This window comes from Puma concolor, chromosome E4, assembly GCF_028749965.1.
Source record: "Puma concolor isolate L17-30 chromosome E4, mPumCon1.1.hap2, whole genome shotgun sequence".
In the NCBI taxonomy this organism is placed as follows: Eukaryota; Metazoa; Chordata; class Mammalia; order Carnivora; family Felidae; genus Puma; species Puma concolor.
This window is the reverse complement of record NC_141683.1, coordinates 54,756,105-54,775,275: the sequence shown is the minus strand read 5'-3', so window position 1 is coordinate 54,775,275 and position 19,171 is coordinate 54,756,105. Positions and strand designations below refer to the sequence as shown.

Genomic DNA, 19,171 nt, shown 5'->3' with positions numbered 1-19,171 from the left:
AAACATTTTTTTAATTAAAAAAAAAGAGCAAGAGAGTAATTACATAGAGAAATAATGCAAAGGGAAGGGACGTGAGGTTGAAATTAAGGAGATGTTAAGAGAGAGTAGGAAAGAGCTAGAAGTAGCAGAAGAATAACATGACAAGATGCACAGAGGGGCTGCAACAAGGGGGAAGCAGTTAGGAAGAAGCAAATGATTCAAGATCAACGAAGAAGAAAAGTACATAAAATTCACTTTGAGGGCAGCATTTTTTTGTATTTGTTTCTGCCTTACCAACGTAGAAAGTCAGGTACACCATTGAAATGCAAAGAATGACACTAGTTAGTGTATTGCTAAAGAGGTCAGTCAATATAAACTGAATGATTCTTGCACACGAATATCCACATATTATGCTTCCAAAGATGCCCAAGCAGAGGCCTGTGATTACATGTAAGTCTAGAAAAAGAAAATAAGAAAGAACAGAAGTTGAACTGTAACTTTCGTTTCTTTCATTGATGGCAGATGGGTCTATGTGCTTTGGTTTGCTTTTGAGATTTTGAATGGGGACCTTGTCCTTCAGCAAGTGGGAGTTTCAGGAAAGCCTGGTAAAACAGACTTTCTGGGGACATTTCCCTAATGGTCTGTAGCTTGAGGTTTGCTTATCCAGGAAGAGCAGACTCAAATGTCCTCAGAAGCCAGGCAAGTGAAAAGCCTGTAACAAACTAGAAAGTGAATCTCTGACCAAAAAACCATCCAAATTCAAACTGTTTACATACTATATTAGGGCCAAGCAAATCGTGTCCAGGGTCCCCACCAATCTGAAGTCCATTTGTGACCCCCAGCCCAAGGGCATTTGGGAAATGGAGAAGAGAAATTTTCTGTAGTCACCAAAACTGGGGGCAACAATGGCAGTCAGCCAGCGGGTGTCAGACAATGCCAAGGTCAGTCCTAAATAACAAAGATTGTCCCACCCCAAATGCCTATAGCTCCCCATTGAGAAGCACTGCACACCCCTCTTTATCACCAATATTTCTTTCTCCTTTTAGCACCTCTCTCCTCCTAAAACTATCACATTCTGCCTTCACCCTCAGGCTCAAATCCAGGATCAAGTCCATTTTTGTTTTTCTTTTTTTAAGTAGGCTCCACACCAACATGGGGCTTGAATTCATGACCCTGAGATCAAGAGTCAGATGCTCTACCCACTAAGGCACCCAGGTGCCCCTAATCAATTCTTAACATCCACTCACTGAGATCCAGATTGATCCAGGAAAGCAGTTACTTGGAGCCAGATGATGTGTGTGTGGTGGGGAGAGAAACTAAATCATTTTTTTACCATTCTTTCCCCCATACTGTCCAAGAAAACATATATATGGTAATTATTTTCTTGTTATCTGATATATGCTATTTTAACTGGTCCAAAAGTAAAATATAGAGAATGCAGTAAAGTTAAGACATCTTGAATGTATTTTAACTTTGGTGTGAATTGAAATGCATCATAGAAGAATGATTTTAGAAAATATGCAGAGGAGGGGCACCTGGGTGGCTCAGTCAGTTAAGCGTCCAACTCTTGATTTCAGCTCAGGTCATGACCTCACTGTCTGTGAGATCAAGGTCCACGTTGGGCTCTGTGCTGACAATGTGGAAACTGCCTGGGATTCTCTCTCTCCCTCTCTCTCTCTGCCCCTCTCTCTCATGCACACTTACTCTCTCTTTCTCAAAATAAATAAATAAACAATTTTTAATAATGCACTCACACCTTAGAAAATATTCACAGGAAAATAAATGCTCTTACCTCTAAGTATGGAAATGTGGAGTAAGTTGTTCCGAAAAAGTCCAAAAAGTATGGATGTGAAGCCACAAATTATCATTGATTCTCCTCTTATGATATCAGTATACATTTTGGAAATGCCTGGAAAAGGAAATATAAAATGTAATTTAATTTGGTACATGAAAATGATGCTCTTGCACAGGAAACACAAAAATAAAAGAGAAGGAATATGCTGACAGAAAGAAAACAGCCATGACTGGGATGGGTCTGTAAGGCAACCACCATTTTTAATTTCTTCATGTGCTTTTTTTTATATCTCCAACGACAAGGGAACATGACATTAGCATTCTCTGAAGTGTCCATGGCCTCAAACCATGCTTGAGTTTTAGAATGAGACAAAGTACTTCTCAGCGTGACACAATATTTAGCTTGAATAAACAGAAGTCATTCGACTCCACAAAAATCACATTTTAGAAATAAGTACAAAGGATGACCCAGCGATTCTACTTCTAGACATATGCTCAAGAGAATTGAAAACCTACGTCCACACAATTTTACATGAATGTTCATAGCAGCATTATTTGTAATAGTCAATCAAATTATTCAGCCACAGAAAAGAAGGAAGTACTGATTGATACATGTTACAGCATGGATGAACCTTGAAAACATTATAAAAAGGGAAAGAAGACAAACACAAGAAACACATATTGTATGGTTTGACTTGTATGAAATGTCCAGAATAGGCAAATCTATAGACAGAAAGTAGATTAGTGGTTGGTTGCCAGGGGCTTGGAATAGGGGAATTAGATGTGACTGCTAATGGCCAGGAGATTTCTTTTATGGTGATAAAACTGCTCCAGGGGTGTCTGGGTACCTCAGTCAGTTAGACTCTGGATTTCACCTCACAGTCATGAGATCACACCCAGTGTGGAGCCTGCTTAAGACCGTCTCTCTCTCTCTCTCTCTCTCTCTCTCTCTCTCTCCCTCGGCCTCTCTCCCCTGCTCGTGTGCTCTCTCTCTCAAAAAAAAAAAAAGTTCTAAAATTAGATGGTGATGATGGTTGTATAACTCTGTAAATATATTATAGATCACTGAAGTGTACACTTTAGAAGGATAAATTTTATGGTACATGGATTATATTTCAAAAAAGCTGTTTTTAAAAAATTTTAATTCAGTACAAAATCTTATTGGCACTTAGCATCCACAAATAGTTAAGTTTAATGGAAAATATAATCAAATTAATTGCTTAGTGATACACAACTTATGAGTAGGGTGATAGTGACTGGTACTCGCCCAACCAGTATCCATCCTCTGTTCTTGGTAACAAAACTGGTTTTATCCAGGGTGGCACTGTGTTCAGCAAAATGACCATTTCCCCTCACATCCTGGGCTTCAAAGAGTAGCCACTGAGATATAAGTGGAAGTTACCAAGTTGGACTCTGGGGAAATTTCTTGGAGGGAGAAGTGACTTGGTTGAAAGAAGCATCTCTCTGTCCCTTGCCCTTTTCCTCTTCTCCTTGCCTGAAATGTGGGTGTGATGACTGGAACTTTAGCAGCCAACTTGTGATCCTGAGAGTAGAAGCCACACACAAAGAATGGAGGAGCAGAGAAATTAAACCCAAGGTAGATTGCTATCATTGTTGCTTTAAATATTATACTTTAAATAGATTTAAAAATAAGAAAAAAAAGTCAGGGGCACCTGGGTGGCTCAGTCAGTTGAGCGGCCGACTTGGCTCAGGTCATGATCTACAGGTTCATGAGTTTGAGCCCCACACCAGGCTCTGTGCTGATAGCTCAGAGCCCGGAGCCTGCTTCGGATTCTGTCTCTCTCTCTCTCTCTCTCTCTCTCTCTCTCTCTCTCTCTCTGTCCCTCCCCCACTCATGCTCTGTCTCTCTCTGTCTCTCAAATAAATGAATAAACATTAGAAAAAAATTTTCTAATAAAAATAAAAATAGGAAAAAAATATTTTCCCATATGTTTACAAATTACAGGCTTTTCATTCCTTTATGTAGATCCAAATTTCTATTTGGTACCAGTTTCATTCTTCCTGACTTCCTTTATCATCTTTTAATAGTGAGGATCTGCTAATGATAAATTCTTTTAGTTTCAGTATGTTTAAGAAGGTGTTTTACCTTTGCTTTTCAAATATATTTCCACTGAGGATTCTAAGTTTTTATTTTAATACTTTAAAAACGTTGTTCCACCATCTTCTCATTTGCATTGTTTCTGAAAAGAAGTCATTATTATTTTTGTTCCTCTGTATATAATGTGTCTCCCCTTCTGTCTGCCTTTAAGATATTTTTAGGAACTTGATTTTTATGTCATAGTGTAGTTTTATGTTTCTTGGGTTCATGTAGGTTGAGCTTCTTGATTCAGAATTTTTCATCCATTATTTCTTCAAGTATTTTTTTGTTTCTCCCACTCTTTCTCCTCTTTTTTGGGGACTTGTATATCAAACCACTTGAAGTTGTCCCACGGTTCACTAATGTTCTTTTCACTTATTTTCTCCATGTGCTTTGTTTTGGATAGTTTCTATTGCTGCCCCTTCAAGTTCACTAATACTTTCTTTTACAGTGTCTAATCTACTTCCATCCAGTGGAATTTTTGCCTTAGGTATTGTGTTTTTCATCTCTAGAAGTTTGATTTAGGTCTTTTTTTATATCTACCAGTGGTATGCTGATAAACCACCTCTCCAAAATTAAAACAAAAACAAAAACACCTGATTTGTAGCATTTGCCAATTTCATGTATAAATACTTCCATCATAGCCAATTTGAAGTTATTGATGGTTTAACAACTGGCTTGCAAAATTTGTGGTTATTTAACAACGGGCTCTCACAAGATGACAGGAGTAAGTTTTACCCCAGCCTTTATCCTTCCTCTAATTTTTTGAATCTACAGAATAGAGTTACAATAACTGCTTTAATGTTTGTATCTAGTAATTCTACCATCTGCCTCATTACTGCATCTGTTTCTACTTATTATTTTGTACTTTTTATGACTCATATTTTCCTGCTCCTTTGCATGCCTGCTAATTTTTTATTACACATGACAGAAGTGTATATTTTACCTTATTAGATGCTGTATATTTTTGTATTCCTATAAATATTTTTTGTTCTAGAGCAGTTATTACTTGGAAATAGCTTAACCTTTTATAACTTGCTTTTAGGCTTTGCTACAGAGTACCAGAGCAGCCTTTAGTTTAAAGGAAAATTTCCCTGCTACTAAGGCCTCTACTTGATGTCCCATGAATTATGAAGTTTTTCCACTCTGGCTGTGACAAACATGAAAGGGGTTGTTTCCTCTGCTCCTTCAGGAGTTTTCCTTCCCCATATCCACAGGAATATATAAACAGAGAGACCCAGTGTCCCTGATGAGTTTGTGGAGCTGGCATAATCCCCAAATTTAAGAACATATGACACACAATAGTACATTATGCATCCTAATATAATTAAAAATTGATATAGAAAGGATTGCAAAACTACATATTTTCTAAAAGCATCTGTTTAATATAATCCCATTGCATCAAATTCAAAATGATCACGGTGACACTTTTTTAAAAAATCCAAACAGAACTGGATCTGATTAAAATTCTAATTTTTTTCTTTTGGTGTTTTTGAAACACATAATAATTAAATATATATAGCTGGGGTATTATTATTATTATTTTATTATTATTATTATTATTATTATTATTATTATTTCTAGAACACTATATGTAGTTTGAAAGAAAGAAAATCTCTGCTTTCCAGTGTTTGATCTGAGGATATGAAACATCAGAATATTCAGATTCTATCCATCTTTCCCAAAGTCTCCTGAATGATGGGATATACAGGATTATACAGAATTTCTAATTACTCAGTGTCTGCCTGTGGATCAATGTATTCAGGCTGTTTATTTCTGTTCTTCTTGCTTCATTATTGTAGCCAATAAAGAAAGCAACTGGCAAGATAAGTTATAATCCTCTTGTTGTTGGGGAACGAAGATATGACTGGCAGTTGACCTGCTGACTTGGAGGTGATTAGAGGCTCCTCATCCCCTCTTCAGCAAGTGGAATGTGAGCTCCACTTGCCTTTCCTGCTCCCAGAGGCTGATCCAAGGACATGGCCTTGAGATAGTGATGGGTGTTCAGAACCCCCGCACAGCGTACATGACTGGACTCTGTTGAGGCCAATACATACATTTTAAGATGTGGAGTGCAGGGGCAGGGATGCTTTCATCTTGTTGCTACCCAAGACAAGCCTTGTATGTAAGTTTCTTCTGCTTATACAAACCTACCAACCTGCCTCTTTCTTCAGTCTCTCCCTCCCCTCTGCATATGGGGGTCAGTTTCAAACTGCATCTGGGAAGCTCCCAAGAGGGTTGCTAACCAATATTCAGTTTACTACTTGTTGCTAGCTTTGACTGTGACAGAAGCCACAAAAAAATGCTGGCAAAACAGATTTAGAGATTATTAGCACATTTGATTTAGCTGCTCATGAAATCCTTTTATCCTTCCCTCAAATTCAGGGACCCAACCTGGAACAAGTAAAATGCAAGGTCTGAAGTATGAAGCATTGAATTTGCCTTGTAGCTGTGTTTAATGGCAAAATACCACAAGAATTACTCCCTCATAATGTAGAACTTATACTCACTAATTCACTGAAAAATGTGAAAAAGGAAAGAATAAAACAAAAGCCACCTAACAGCTTCACAGCTCAGATACAACTTTAATGTTGAAGTCTTTTGTAAGCGTATAAACTTTTTACTCAATTGAGATCATACCAAAACTTTGTTTTATTCCTTTACAAGGTCCTATTTCAGATTTGCTTTTTGGGTTTTTAAAAAATATTTCATGTTTTTATTTAAATTTTAGTTAACATATAGTGTATATTAGTTTCAGGAGTAGAATTTAGCAATTCATCACTTATATATAACACCCAGCGTTCATCCCAACAAATGCCCTCCTTAATACCCATCCCCAGTTTGGCTCTTCCCCCCACCCACCTCCGCTCCAGCAACCCTCAGTTTGTTCTCTACGGTTAAGAGTCTCTTATGGGTTGCTTCCCTCTATGTTCTTTCCCCTATGTTCATCCATTTTGTTTCTTAAATTCCACATGAGTAAAATCACATGGTATTTGTCTTTCTCTGACTGACTTATTTCACTTAGCATAATACAGTCTAGCTCCATCCACATTGTTGCAAATGGAAAGATTCTTTCTGGTGGCTGAGTAATGTTCCATGATATCTATATCTTACATCTTTACCTAGTTGATGGACATTTGGGTTCTTTGCATAATTTGGCTATTGTTGATAATGCTGCTATAAACAAGGGTGCATGTGCCCTTTCAAATCAGTATTTTTATATCCTTTGGATAAATACCAAGTAATGGAATTGCTGCATTGTAGGGTGGTTCTATTTTTAACTTTTTGAGAAAACTCCATACTGTTTTCCAGAGTGGCTGCACCAATTTGCATTCCCACTAACAGGACAAAAATGTTCCCCTTTCTCTGCTTCCTTTACAATATCTTTTGTGTCCTGTGTTGTAAATTTCCAGATTTGTTTCAAAGTAAAAATTGTTTGAGCCCAATGCATTCTTTCCAAACAGGTAATGAACAGACAAGTTCCTTTTCACTTGCATGTGAATATCCACTACTTTTTCCAAAAGGTCAGGCCACCCAGACTGTGCAGGATTTACAGTACCCAAGGGTATCACATCAAAAGAAGCACTATTTGCATTGTAGGAACTAGTTTTGTATATTACGATAATTTTAGGCATATGGCAGAAAATATTTTTCCTTAAAAAATTACTATGACAATTAGAAGTAAACTGTTTTGAAGAAAGAACCATTTATCTAATTCACATATATTGCCTATATGGTGACTGCCAAAACCATAAATAAGCAAAAGTGATATTTATTCCCCCCCCCCAAAAAATGAGTCAAATTTGTCTTATTAGGAAAAATTGTTATTGGATCCAAAACCCATTCACCACCTTGAGCATTAATGACATAAAGAAAATATTAACTAAGAGCCAAATACCCTCACTAGTTTTTCTTTTTAAAAAATAGAAGACTTTCGGGGCACCTGGGTAGCCCAGTTGATTAAGCATTTGACTCTTGATTTTGGCTCAGATCATGATCTCAAAGTTGTGAGATCGAACCCTGTGTCAGGCTACACACACAGCGTGGAGCCTGCTTGGTATTCTCTTTCTCCTTCTCTCTTCCTACCCCATTTGTGCGTGTGTGTGCTCTCTCTCACAAAAAATAAAAATAAAAATAAATTTTAAAAATTAAAAAAAAAAGAAATAGAAGACTTTCTATTATACTTCTTTTTTGGAAAAAAATTGAATATAGAAACTGCAGTAAATAATTAAAGTTTATAGTTTGTTATAGGCACTTATAGTCAAGAGTTTCAGAAAAGGGAGCAGGGAAAAAATAAGGTGAATAAAACAATTGGGAAATACAAATGGCCGAAAGAGAAAGACAAGTAAAGGAAAAATAGAAAAAAAGATTGTACTTAGAAAATAGAGAAAAGGAGCGCCTGGGTGGCTCTGTCGGTTAAGTGTCCAGCTTCGGCTCAGGTCATGATCTCAAGATTCATGAGTTCAAGTCCAGCGTCGGGCTCTGTGCTGACAGCTCGGAGCCTGGAGCCTACTTTGAATTCTGTGTCCCCCTCTCTCTCTGGCCCTCCACTGCTCGTGCTCTGTCTCTCTCTCCCTCTCAAGAAAATAGAGAGAGAGAAAGAAAAGAGGACAGGATCAGACTCTTTGAGAAATATGACAATTTAGGGTATTCCCACCTTAAAAATTGATGTTCTCCCAATAGCAGGTGTAAATGGGTGTAAAATTGGGAAGATCACTTATCGGATTGGTTGGAGGTTTCCAGTTCCAATCATAAGGCAATATATTTCCATTAAATATAACCAATACCTTAAAATTGGTTAGGAAAATATTTCTTCGTCAAAAACTGAAACCAGAGCACCTAACCATTTCATGTTTTTTACTGCTGTGTTAATAAAACATGACAACAGGGGGATATTTCCAAGTGAAATCATCTTTTACCAAATAAGAGGGGAAGTACTGAAGGTCCCCAAACCCTCTTGGGAATAAGCTATTACTTTTTTTTAAGTTTATTTATTTTGAGAGAGAGAGAGCATGCAAGCAGGAGAGGGTCAGGCTCCACACTGTCCATGCAGAACCCGATGCTGGGGCTCCATCTCACGATTCAGAAGGTCCTGAGCCAAAACGAAGAGTCAGATACTTAACCAACTGAGCCACCCAGGTGCCCCAGGACTAAGCTATTATTGAACATGTTTGCCAAACTATGATCTTACTCATAGTAAGATCTTTTAAATAAACTACACACCCTTCCACTACCTGCTTACCGTTAGCTGGTCCAAAAGGGAGGCAGTTATAACAACAGACAGTAAGGCCTCAGAAGAGTTTCACTGGGGGTATGGCAGAGTTTCTACCTTGAGGGTTAGAATTCAGTGGAATGGAATAAGAATGCTAATTTTTATCACCTTCTAGAAAGGTTACTTTTCGTCTTGAAAAAAATCCTTTGAGATTACAATTGGTGTATTTATCCCAGATCTTGGATTGCCTTATTTGCATTGCATCTTTCAAGTCCATCAATGCCCCATCGCCAAGAAAAATAGCATAAATATCTACTTGCCAGATGCACAATTTGTGCAAAAAACAAAAACAAAACAAGATCCAAAGAAAAATAATTTATCCTCGTATCTTCAATGTAAATTGACAATAAATTTCATATTTAAAGATTTTTTTTAAATGTAAGAGAGAGAAATAAATCTGACATACCAATAGTTTTCAGTGAATTCACAGAAAAAATAGGATCTGTAATGCCAAGGGTCATGCTAAAGAGTAGGCAAGATTGCAAATCCCATGACTCTTCATTGAATTTCAGAACGACATATCCAATTACGATGAATGCCACAACAAAGCTTATTAATCCTGTTAGGAAGACCTGTGAAACCAATTCATAACACAGTATTAGATTTAACAGTTAAAGATGGCATGACTACATTTACTTAGGTAAGAATCAGACCTTGGTTATGCATTTTGTACAGTTACTCTAAAAAATAACTTTGAAAGGTATTTAGGGTTACCTGCCTCAGAGAAACCATCCCTTCCAAACAAGAGAGATTCTATCTTACTGTTACAAGAACAATTCACTAATCTTTCTTGTTGTCATTCTGGCTTAATAGTTCCCAACATCAAAATGTTCTTAAAATGGAATGCAAATGTTTCCTGCTTCTGTGTAAAACATTTCCTGGTTTCCTTGGTGTTGATCTGCAGGGCTCCACGCAGAAAGAGAGGTAAAAACAAAGGGCAAAAACCACATGCCAGCTGATTTGGCCCTCTTATTAAGGGCTTTCTAGAAGCCTCATTCAACAAACTTTTGTGCACATTTCATTAGCCACACTATTTTCTGAGGCTACATAGCTACCACCTGCTGAGAAACAGAATATTTCACACTGGGCCCACCACTATACCAAGCAAAATCTAGTAAATTTCTGTTAATGAGAGAAAGAGAGAATGCATATCAGATGGGCAATTAGCAGTGTCTGCCTCAGAAATAGAAACAATGTAAAACTCTTAAACAAGAAGAAGGAATTAAAGAATAATGAAAACTGACTCAACTTGATTGAGAAGGCTGAAGGAGAAGCAAAGGTGAAGCATGGCAAATGCAAAGTACAAAACTACATGTGAGAAATAAACCCAAATCGATTTCTTTTGATTTTTTAACTTATTTTTAATTCACATGCAGTGAAATTCATTCTTTTGATGTGGAGTTATAGGTGTCTTGACAGATGCATGCAGTCATGTGACCATGACCACAATTAAGAAACAGAACAGATCCATCACCTTAAAAAAAAAAAAAAAAATTGTCCTTAGGCTCCTCCTTTGTACTTAATTTCTTTCCCTAGCCCCAGTGCCTGGCAACAAATGATCTGTTCTCCAAACATACTCTTTTGGCTTTGCTAGAAGGAAGGTCTATGAATGGAATTATACAATAGGTAGCCTTTTGAGTCTGGTTTCCCTCTCTTGGCTAAGACATTTGAAATTCTATGTTGTGTCTATTAAAGCTCTGTTCCTTTTTCGTTGCTGGGTGGTATTCTATGGTAAGATGTATCACAATGTGCTCATTCATTCACTAGCTGAGGAACATTTGAGTTCTTTCTAGACTTTTCAGATTATGAAAAAGGCTGCTACAAAGATTCACACAGAGGTTTTAGTGTAAACATAAGCTTTCATTTCACTTCAGTAAATACACAGAAGTAGAATTACTGGGTCATATGGCAAGTGTATGTTTAACTCCGTAAGAAACTCCCAAACCGTTCTCCAAAGTGGCTGTACCATTTTGCATTTTCATGCATTCTCACCAGCACTTGCTATTATCAGGCTTGTTATTGTTTCTGCTGTTGCCATTCTAATAGGTATGTAGTGGTACCTCACTGTGGTTTTAATTTGTATTTCTCCAATGGCTTAACAGTGTGGAACATATTTCTAAACACTGTTTTCCATCCAATCTTCCTTGGTGCCTCAAATCTGTTAAAATATTTTGCCCTTCTAAATCTATTTTTAATCACAATAAATATTAAGCTAGTTTTTAATTTTTTTTAAATATTTATTATTGAGAGAGAGAGACAGAGACAGAGTGCAAGTGGGGGAGGGGCAGAGAAAGTGGGAGACACAGAATCCAAAGCAGGCTCTAGGCTCTGAAGCCGGACACCAGCTTGAACCCACAAACTTTGAGATCATGACCTGAGCCAAGGTCAGACACCAACTGACTGAGTCACCCGGGTGCCTGGTAAAACAGCAGAGATTCTCAATATGGATAAAATAACAAAATCTAAGTATATATTATCAAAAAAAATCTAGACATAAGGACATCAAAATCTTATAAGTGGAAGAATGGGAAAATTATATCAGGAAAATACTAAGCAAAAGAAAGCTGGTATAACTACAGTAATACCAGATGAAATTGATGTAAGGCAAAGAGCATTATTTAGGATAAAAGGGTAGCTAAATAATGGGAAAAAATTAACTAGGAAAATAATAATACTTGTAGGCACTTAATAACAGAGTTTCTACTTACATAAAGTAAAAACCAGCAGAATTGCAAGCAGAAATTGATAAATCCATAGTTATAATGGAAGCTTGTTATATTAAATTGAAAAACAACACTGGCAAAGATATAGAAACCAGACTTCATAATAAACAAAATAATCTACTGAACTAATTTAGACCCCTGCACTCAACAATGGGAGAATGTATATTCTTGTAAAGCAAAGAACATTTTGGAAAAGTGAGGTACTAGGCCACAAAGCACATCTCCACAAACCACAAGAGTTGATATACAAAACACACTCTCTAGTCATAATGTGATAAAAGAAATAACGATAAAAGACCATATTTGGAAATTTTAAAATAACTTCTAAGTAATTAATGGGTTAAAAACAAATCATCCAATTAAAAATGGGCAGAGGACCTGAATAGATTTTTTTCCAAAGAAGACACATTGATGGCTTATAACAGACACATGAAAAGACAACATAACAAGTCACCAGGGAAATGCAGATCAAAACCAAAATAAGCTATCACCTCACACCTGTCAGAATGGCAAGTATCAAAAAGGCAAGAAATGGATAAGTGTTCACAAGGATGTAGAGAAGAGGGAACCCTCTTGTGCTGTTGGTAGGAATGGAAATTGGTGCAGCCACTGTGGAAAACAGTATGGAGATTCCTCAAAAAACTAAAACTAGAAGTACCATAAGATCCAGTAATCCCACTTCTAGGTATTTATCCAAAGAAAACAAAACACTAATTCAAAAAGATATATGCATCCCTCCTTACTGCAGCATTATTTATAAGAGCCAAGATATGCAAGCAACCTAAATGTCCATTGATAGATAAGTTGGATAAAGAAGATGTGGCATTTATATAGAGACACAGACATAAAACAATGAAATCTTGCCATTTGCAACAACATGGATGCACCTATTACACTAAGTGAAATTAGTCAGTCAGAAAAAGACAAATACCATATGATTTCATTTATGTGTGGAATCTAAAAAACAAAGTAAATAAATAAATAAACAAAAACCAGAAATAGACTCAATAACACAGAGAACAAACAGAGGATTATCAGAGGGCTGGAGGATGTGGGCAAAATAGCCGAAGGGGCCAAAGAGGTACAAACTTTCAGTTATAAAATAAGTAAGTGACAGGGATAAAAGTACAGCATAAGGAAGATAGTCATTAATATTGTAATAACTTTGTAGAATGACAGATGGTAACTACACTCATCATGGTGAGCATTTCATATGTATGTGATTGTTAACTCACTGTGATATACTGAAATTAATATAATATTGTATGTCAACTACACTTCAATAACAAATAAATACACAAACAAGTAAAATTCTTCCACACATGAAGGAAAAAAAAAATCAACAGGTCAAAGAAAAAAGTATAGTAAAAATTTTAGATAGGTTTGGGATGATAATGAAAACACTAAAAATCAAAACACGTGGGTGAAGCTAAAAGAGTAGTCATAGAAAAATTTTAAACCTTAGATGTACAAAATACAAAAAAAAAAAAGAAACCTAAAAATCAATCAACTAATGTCTGCCTCAAGATGTTAGAAAAAGTACAGAATAAAACCAAACAAAATAAAATATTCTTTGAAAGAAAAAATAAACTCGTCTGGAAGCATGATTAAGAAGAAAGAGAAAGCCACAAATAAAACAATTTTAGCAGTGAAAACGGGCAAATCTACAGATATAGTGGAGATGAAGAATTCAGGTTCTGCCATTTATCAGCCTTGTTTGTGACCTCTAAGCCACGATTTGTTGATACATAAAATGGAAATATTTACTCAGTGCCTTATCACACTGGTCACTCAGCAAATACAGATTCCTTCTCCCTTCTCTTCAATTCCCTTTACTTAGTGGTTCCACAGAAGAAGGAGGGTAGAACTAAAAATGTGAGATTTGTGAATTATTAATCTTCTTTATAGACAAAACATATTTTCTGCTAACATAAACAAGACTGACCATAATTTGTTTTAAGATGTGTTCTTACCTGCCAAAGCATATTCTTGAGTATATAAAAGTCCACATCCAAAGCAGCCATAAATATAATTATAGGTGAAAAATAACAATAAAGTGAAAAGCTTGGTGTTTTCAGAAGAGGGTAGACAATTTCGTGCACCTAAACTAACAAAGATAAATATGAAATTAGCTGGCTGCCATTTTTAGGTATTAGAAATTGGAATTAGGTAATTTGAGGTATTAGAAATTGATGCTATATCAATCAATATAAGTTTTAGTATATTCCAATATGCAACTAATGAGAGATTATCTACAAGGTCAGTTTTGAGGGTCTTGTAGGTTTCACGATCTGTCCAGATGAGTTATATGTACAGTCCACTGTTCATCAGAGAATTGTGTGAGTTTGGGCTACACAAACACTGCTTGTGGTAAGTACTGTAATCTGTGTTTTCAAAAGTGATACCCCTGCCACTAGTGATCCCTGAGAGCATTTTAGATGTTCACAAGTATTTTTTATTTGACTGTTAGATGTTTATTCTAACTGGCGTTAAGACAGAAAAGAGACCTTGCACAGTACTTGTGATTTCACAAACATTTGCTTAGGATTTTAAAGTCCTTCGGTGAGGGACACCTGGGTGGTTCATTTGGTCAAGCATCTGACTCTTGATCTCACAGTTCATGAGACTGAGCCCTGCATTGGGCTCTGTGCAGAGCCTGCTTGGGATTCTCTCTCTCCCTCTCTCTCTGTCCCTCCCCGACTCATTCGCACTCTCTCACTCTCACTCTCTCTCAAAAGTAAACATTAAAAAAGAAATGCTCGGGGCTCCTGGGTGGCTCATTCGGTTAAGTGTCTGACTTCGGCTCAGGTCATGATCTCGCAGTTTGTGAGTTCAGGCCCCACGATGGGCTCTATGCTGACAGCTCAAAGCCTGGAGACTGCTTCAGATTCTGTGTCTCCCTCTTTCTCTGCCCCACTAGTGCTCTGTGTGTCTCTCTCTCAAAAATAAATAAACATTAAAAAAAATAAAAAGAAATGCTCTTGCCTTAAAAAAAAAAATAAATTCCTTTAGTGAGTCAAGTAGAGAAAAATAATACATAGATAATAGCACATATTGTGAATATAAGGCATAAATCATGAAGGTTGTATACAGATGAATGGAAGAGATAGCAACAATGATTGAAAAGCTGGAAATATTCCCTTCTAAAAAGTTTTTGGCTCAACTAATAGTTTAATCTCCATTACTTAACCTCTCTGTGCCTCAGTTTCCTCATCTGTAAAATGGGATACAGTACCTACTTCCACTGGGTTTCTGTGAAGACCAATGAATTAACTCAAGAATTGATGATAAGTTGAGCACAGCATAACACATAGAGAAGTTGAATCACTACGTTGTACACCTGAAACTAAGGTAACATTGTGTGTCAACCATAAATTTTTAAAATTAAACAGCTCCATATTTCATTGGAAAAAAAGAAATATTACTATTTCTTACTAATTCTACTATTTCTATAACTTATTACTAAGTTAATAAATTAATAAACACAAAGCACTTAAAAGAGACCCTGGCACATAGCAAACACTCAAAAGACGTTAGTAGTAATGGTGGTGTTTAGAAGAATAACAGGAGGTTTTTACAATCCTAGAGAGGTACAAGCATCATCTCCATTTTTTAAAAATAAAAGAATGAGTGGAGCCAAATCGTTACTGATCACACTGCTATGCACTTGAAGTCAAGAGTTAATAAATAAAATTTTTCTTGTATCTGTATTATATACTACATGACACATTTTGCATTTAATCTGGCAGTCAGAAAAGAGTAACCATGCTTCATTATGACAGTAACAGCTGCCTTTTATAACTAGAGGCTCCACAGGTATTGAAGACTATTCCACAGATGAAACCAGTATACAGAGAGGGGAAGGAAACAGGAGTAAGGCTCCAAAGGCAGACGATGAAGAACCCAAGAATGCAGTTGAATTTTCCTTACTTCCATACTAGCATTTTATCTTCTGCTTCTTTAATATGTCTCTTATACTGTATGGTTTTTCATTTTCAAAATTTTTAATGGCAGATGAATTCTTTCAGGAGCTGTTCACATTTTTTTAAAATTCCATACATTCAGGGATAGCGTTGAGAGTGGACCTTGATTTTGGTTTCTGTTCTTTCACTTACTAATTTATTGTACATACATTACCTGAACAAAACTGTGAGCCAGTTGTCCTATCATAAATCCTGACACAGAAAGAATTATCAAAACAATGACTTCAGAATTCCTTAGACAGGTCTTCAAAAATCCTGAAGAAATACATGTATGTTTTATTTATACAAAATGTATAGTTTCAAAACAATTTAATATCCTCTTTCTCTAGGTACTTAATTTCAAACTTCCCGAGTGTCAGGGTGCCTGGGTGGCTCAGTCGGTTGTGTCCAACTTTGGTTCGGGTCATGATCTTGCAGTTCATTAGTTCGAGCCCCACATTGGGCTCTGTGCTGACAGCTCAGAGCCTGCAGCCTGCTTCGAATTCATCTCCCTCTCTCTCTCTCTGCCCCTCCCTTGCTCATGCTGTGTGTGTGTGTGTGTGTGTGTGTGTGTGTGTGTGTGTGTGTGTGTCTCAAAAATAAACATTAAAAAATTTTTTTAATAAATAAACTTCCTGAGTATCATATCACTATGAATAAATAATTGATAGCTGTTACAAATGCTGTCTCTTTAAGACATACAAAATGAAGCATCTCTCACAGGTAAATTTGGAAAATACTGAAATTCCAGCAACCTCCCATTTGCCCACCCAGTGGCCCATTATGATCACTGTACAGGTATCTTATCTGTGGGTCTGATGATGAGAAATTATGAAAAGCCAAACTTCATATCAACCTATTACACCTTTTATTAGTACTCATCCTAAACTACAGCAATATATATTCTATAGTTTTCTTAAAAGCCAGAAATACTTTTAACTGAGCTCTAACTATGGAGAAAACTGGCTTCACCAGACAAGTAACAGAAGACATGTGTTATTCTCTGCCTACATGTATTATCTTGCCTTGAAGCTCTCTCCTCTGTCCAAGATTATTCAGCTCTTATCTCCAGAAGGAATATATAGATTATAATCCAATTAATTTATGCCTAGGGCAAGATTCTGGCATCCCATTCACTGCCTTCCAGCTACAGGTCATGCCAAGTTGGTAGATATTAATTGAATACTTCTTTTGCATAGGGCTAAAGAAATGTTTCTTGAACCATTTCTGTAATGCCCTTTATTGCTAGAGCACTTGTCCCTATGTATTCATCAAGGATCTGGAGCTGGCGAAATTCATGGTCACCAGCGCCTCTTAGTACGACAGGAGACCAATGTCATTAGTGTGTGTTTTAAAGATTCACCCCAGAAAAGGCAATTTTGCTCCCTGATATGATAGGTAAAATTGAAGAAGTTTTTATGAATGTTTGCTTCATTATTTCTTTATACTCTTCCTAATTCAAGAAAGGATTTTAAAACAGCTGACCTTTTTTCCCAAAGAAAAAAATGTTAAAGGGGACTAGACGCTTTTCTCCAATCACTAGTGTTGAATTGTGGAATAAAGTACCTGTGTTTTTTAATATGGTATTTTATCTGCATGAATATCATGAACCATACCTATCGAATTCTTTAAAAAATTTTATTTTAAGTTTATGTATTTTTAGAGAGGGAGAGAGCATGTGCATGTGTTGGGGAGGGGCAGAGAGAGAAGGAGAGAATCCCAAGCAGGCTCCGAACTGTCAGCGTGGAGGCTCAAAATCACGACCAGTGAGATCATGACCTGAGCTGAAATCAAGAAGCGGACACTTAAGGGACTGAGCCACCCAGGCGCCCCATACGTATTGAATTCTTAATTATCATTTAAGAGGCCTTTCCTTGTGAAGTCTCTCCTAATTGCCCACTAGGGTGTGGGGTGGATGGCATCCTCCCGGAAGTAAAATCACTTCAAAAGCCATGATAGAATGGACAGAAGTGATGACTTCAAGTATGCAAATTGTGAAATGTATGTGTGGGTCTTATTTGCCCCAGTCGTTGTCCCCTCATCCCAGATTTATTGGTCAGGTTAAGCCTGGCAGGCAGGCAGCATGAGGCTCTCCTCCACGTTACCAGAGATTCTGGACAACAACTTTACAGTTAAACTAACCACATTGTATTGTAATTATTGTTTGCCTGTCTCCCCCATGAGGGGACTATTTCCGCTTCTGCCTACCATTCTGCTGTGCTTAGCAAATGTCACCGAAGGAAGGGACACAGTATAGATGCTACTTATAATTAAAGGAAACTAGACTGTCAGCATTCACTCACATCTTACAATTTCATTGGACTTCTTTATGGAAGTTGTGATCACTTTCTACAAGAAAGGTTCAGAGGGCAGAGGAAAGATGAGATTTAGAAATTACTTCTTACCTCCCAGGACAATCGTGAAACACACAAGCATTGTGAAATGCCCATTTACAATAGTGTAGCCAGCTGTCCTGCCGCAGAGTAATTCTGTCCTGCTGCTGTTATCTTCTCTTTGCACCCAGAAGAAAGAGTTCATTTTTGACACTGCTTTTTCAGTCCTAACTTGATGAATTCAGATGTGAGTTACTACTTTCACTACCACAGACTAACCTGTTACAAGATGCAAAAAGAAGAAAATGAGACTTGCCAAGTTCTAGCACATCCACATTCTTCCTACCTAAGATTGTACCACACTCAGGTCTCAGCACATTTCTTCTTGCCACAGGGCACACATTGATACTGTCTGTTCTACCTCTTGCTCCAAGAATGTTTCAAATTTTTAATGTTTATTTATTTTTGAGAGAAAGAGACAGAGTGTGAGCGGGGGAGGGGCAGAGAGCAAGGGAGACACAGAATCTGAAGCAGGCTCCAGGCTCTGAGCTGTCAGCACAGAGCCCGACTCGGGGTTCAAACTCCCAAACCAACCACGAGATCATGACCTGAGCTGAAGTCGGACGCTTCACCAACTGAGCCACCCAGGCACCCCATCCAAGAACGTTTTATAGGAACACTAACAGCAGTGTGTTTCTTCCTCACACTTCTACACATGCATGGAGGCGTGACTCCATTGATTTCTGCACTTAACCATCATATGATCTAGTGATGTATTTGCCTTCCACATTGGACAGTGAGTTTCTCAAGGGCCAGGGCTGAATATTATTTTTCTTACACACAGTACAAGGCACATAATAGGCTCTCTATAATATTTGATGAACCGAACTTTTTGAGGGGGAGCTCTTCCTCCATGGGTATAAATCATTCTGGAATTCCCCTTTACTATTTCAATCCCACATCCCCTTTTTCCTCTCTTGGGCCCTTCCAAATCCAAAATGGTTTCCAAT

General features: G+C 37.2%; 1 protein-coding gene across 1 annotated transcript in view; it reads right to left on the bottom strand.

Annotated features, from left to right (window-relative positions):
- SLC9C2 (solute carrier family 9 member C2 (putative)) overlaps positions 1 to 18,394 on the bottom strand; it is an 82,404-nt gene extending 64,010 nt beyond the window's left edge. The window contains exons 1-6 of the mRNA XM_025926262.2: positions 18,234 to 18,394; positions 16,004 to 16,104; positions 13,840 to 13,968; positions 9,550 to 9,715; positions 1,772 to 1,888; positions 274 to 435 (exon numbers count right to left, since the gene is read on the bottom strand). Coding sequence (XP_025782047.1) covers positions 274 to 435; positions 1,772 to 1,888; positions 9,550 to 9,715; positions 13,840 to 13,968; positions 16,004 to 16,104; positions 18,234 to 18,366 — 808 coding nt within the window. The 5' untranslated portion in view covers positions 18,367 to 18,394. The remainder of the gene's footprint in view (positions 1 to 273; positions 436 to 1,771; positions 1,889 to 9,549; positions 9,716 to 13,839; positions 13,969 to 16,003; positions 16,105 to 18,233) is intronic.
- Positions 18,395 to 19,171: the final 777 nt, after the last annotated feature.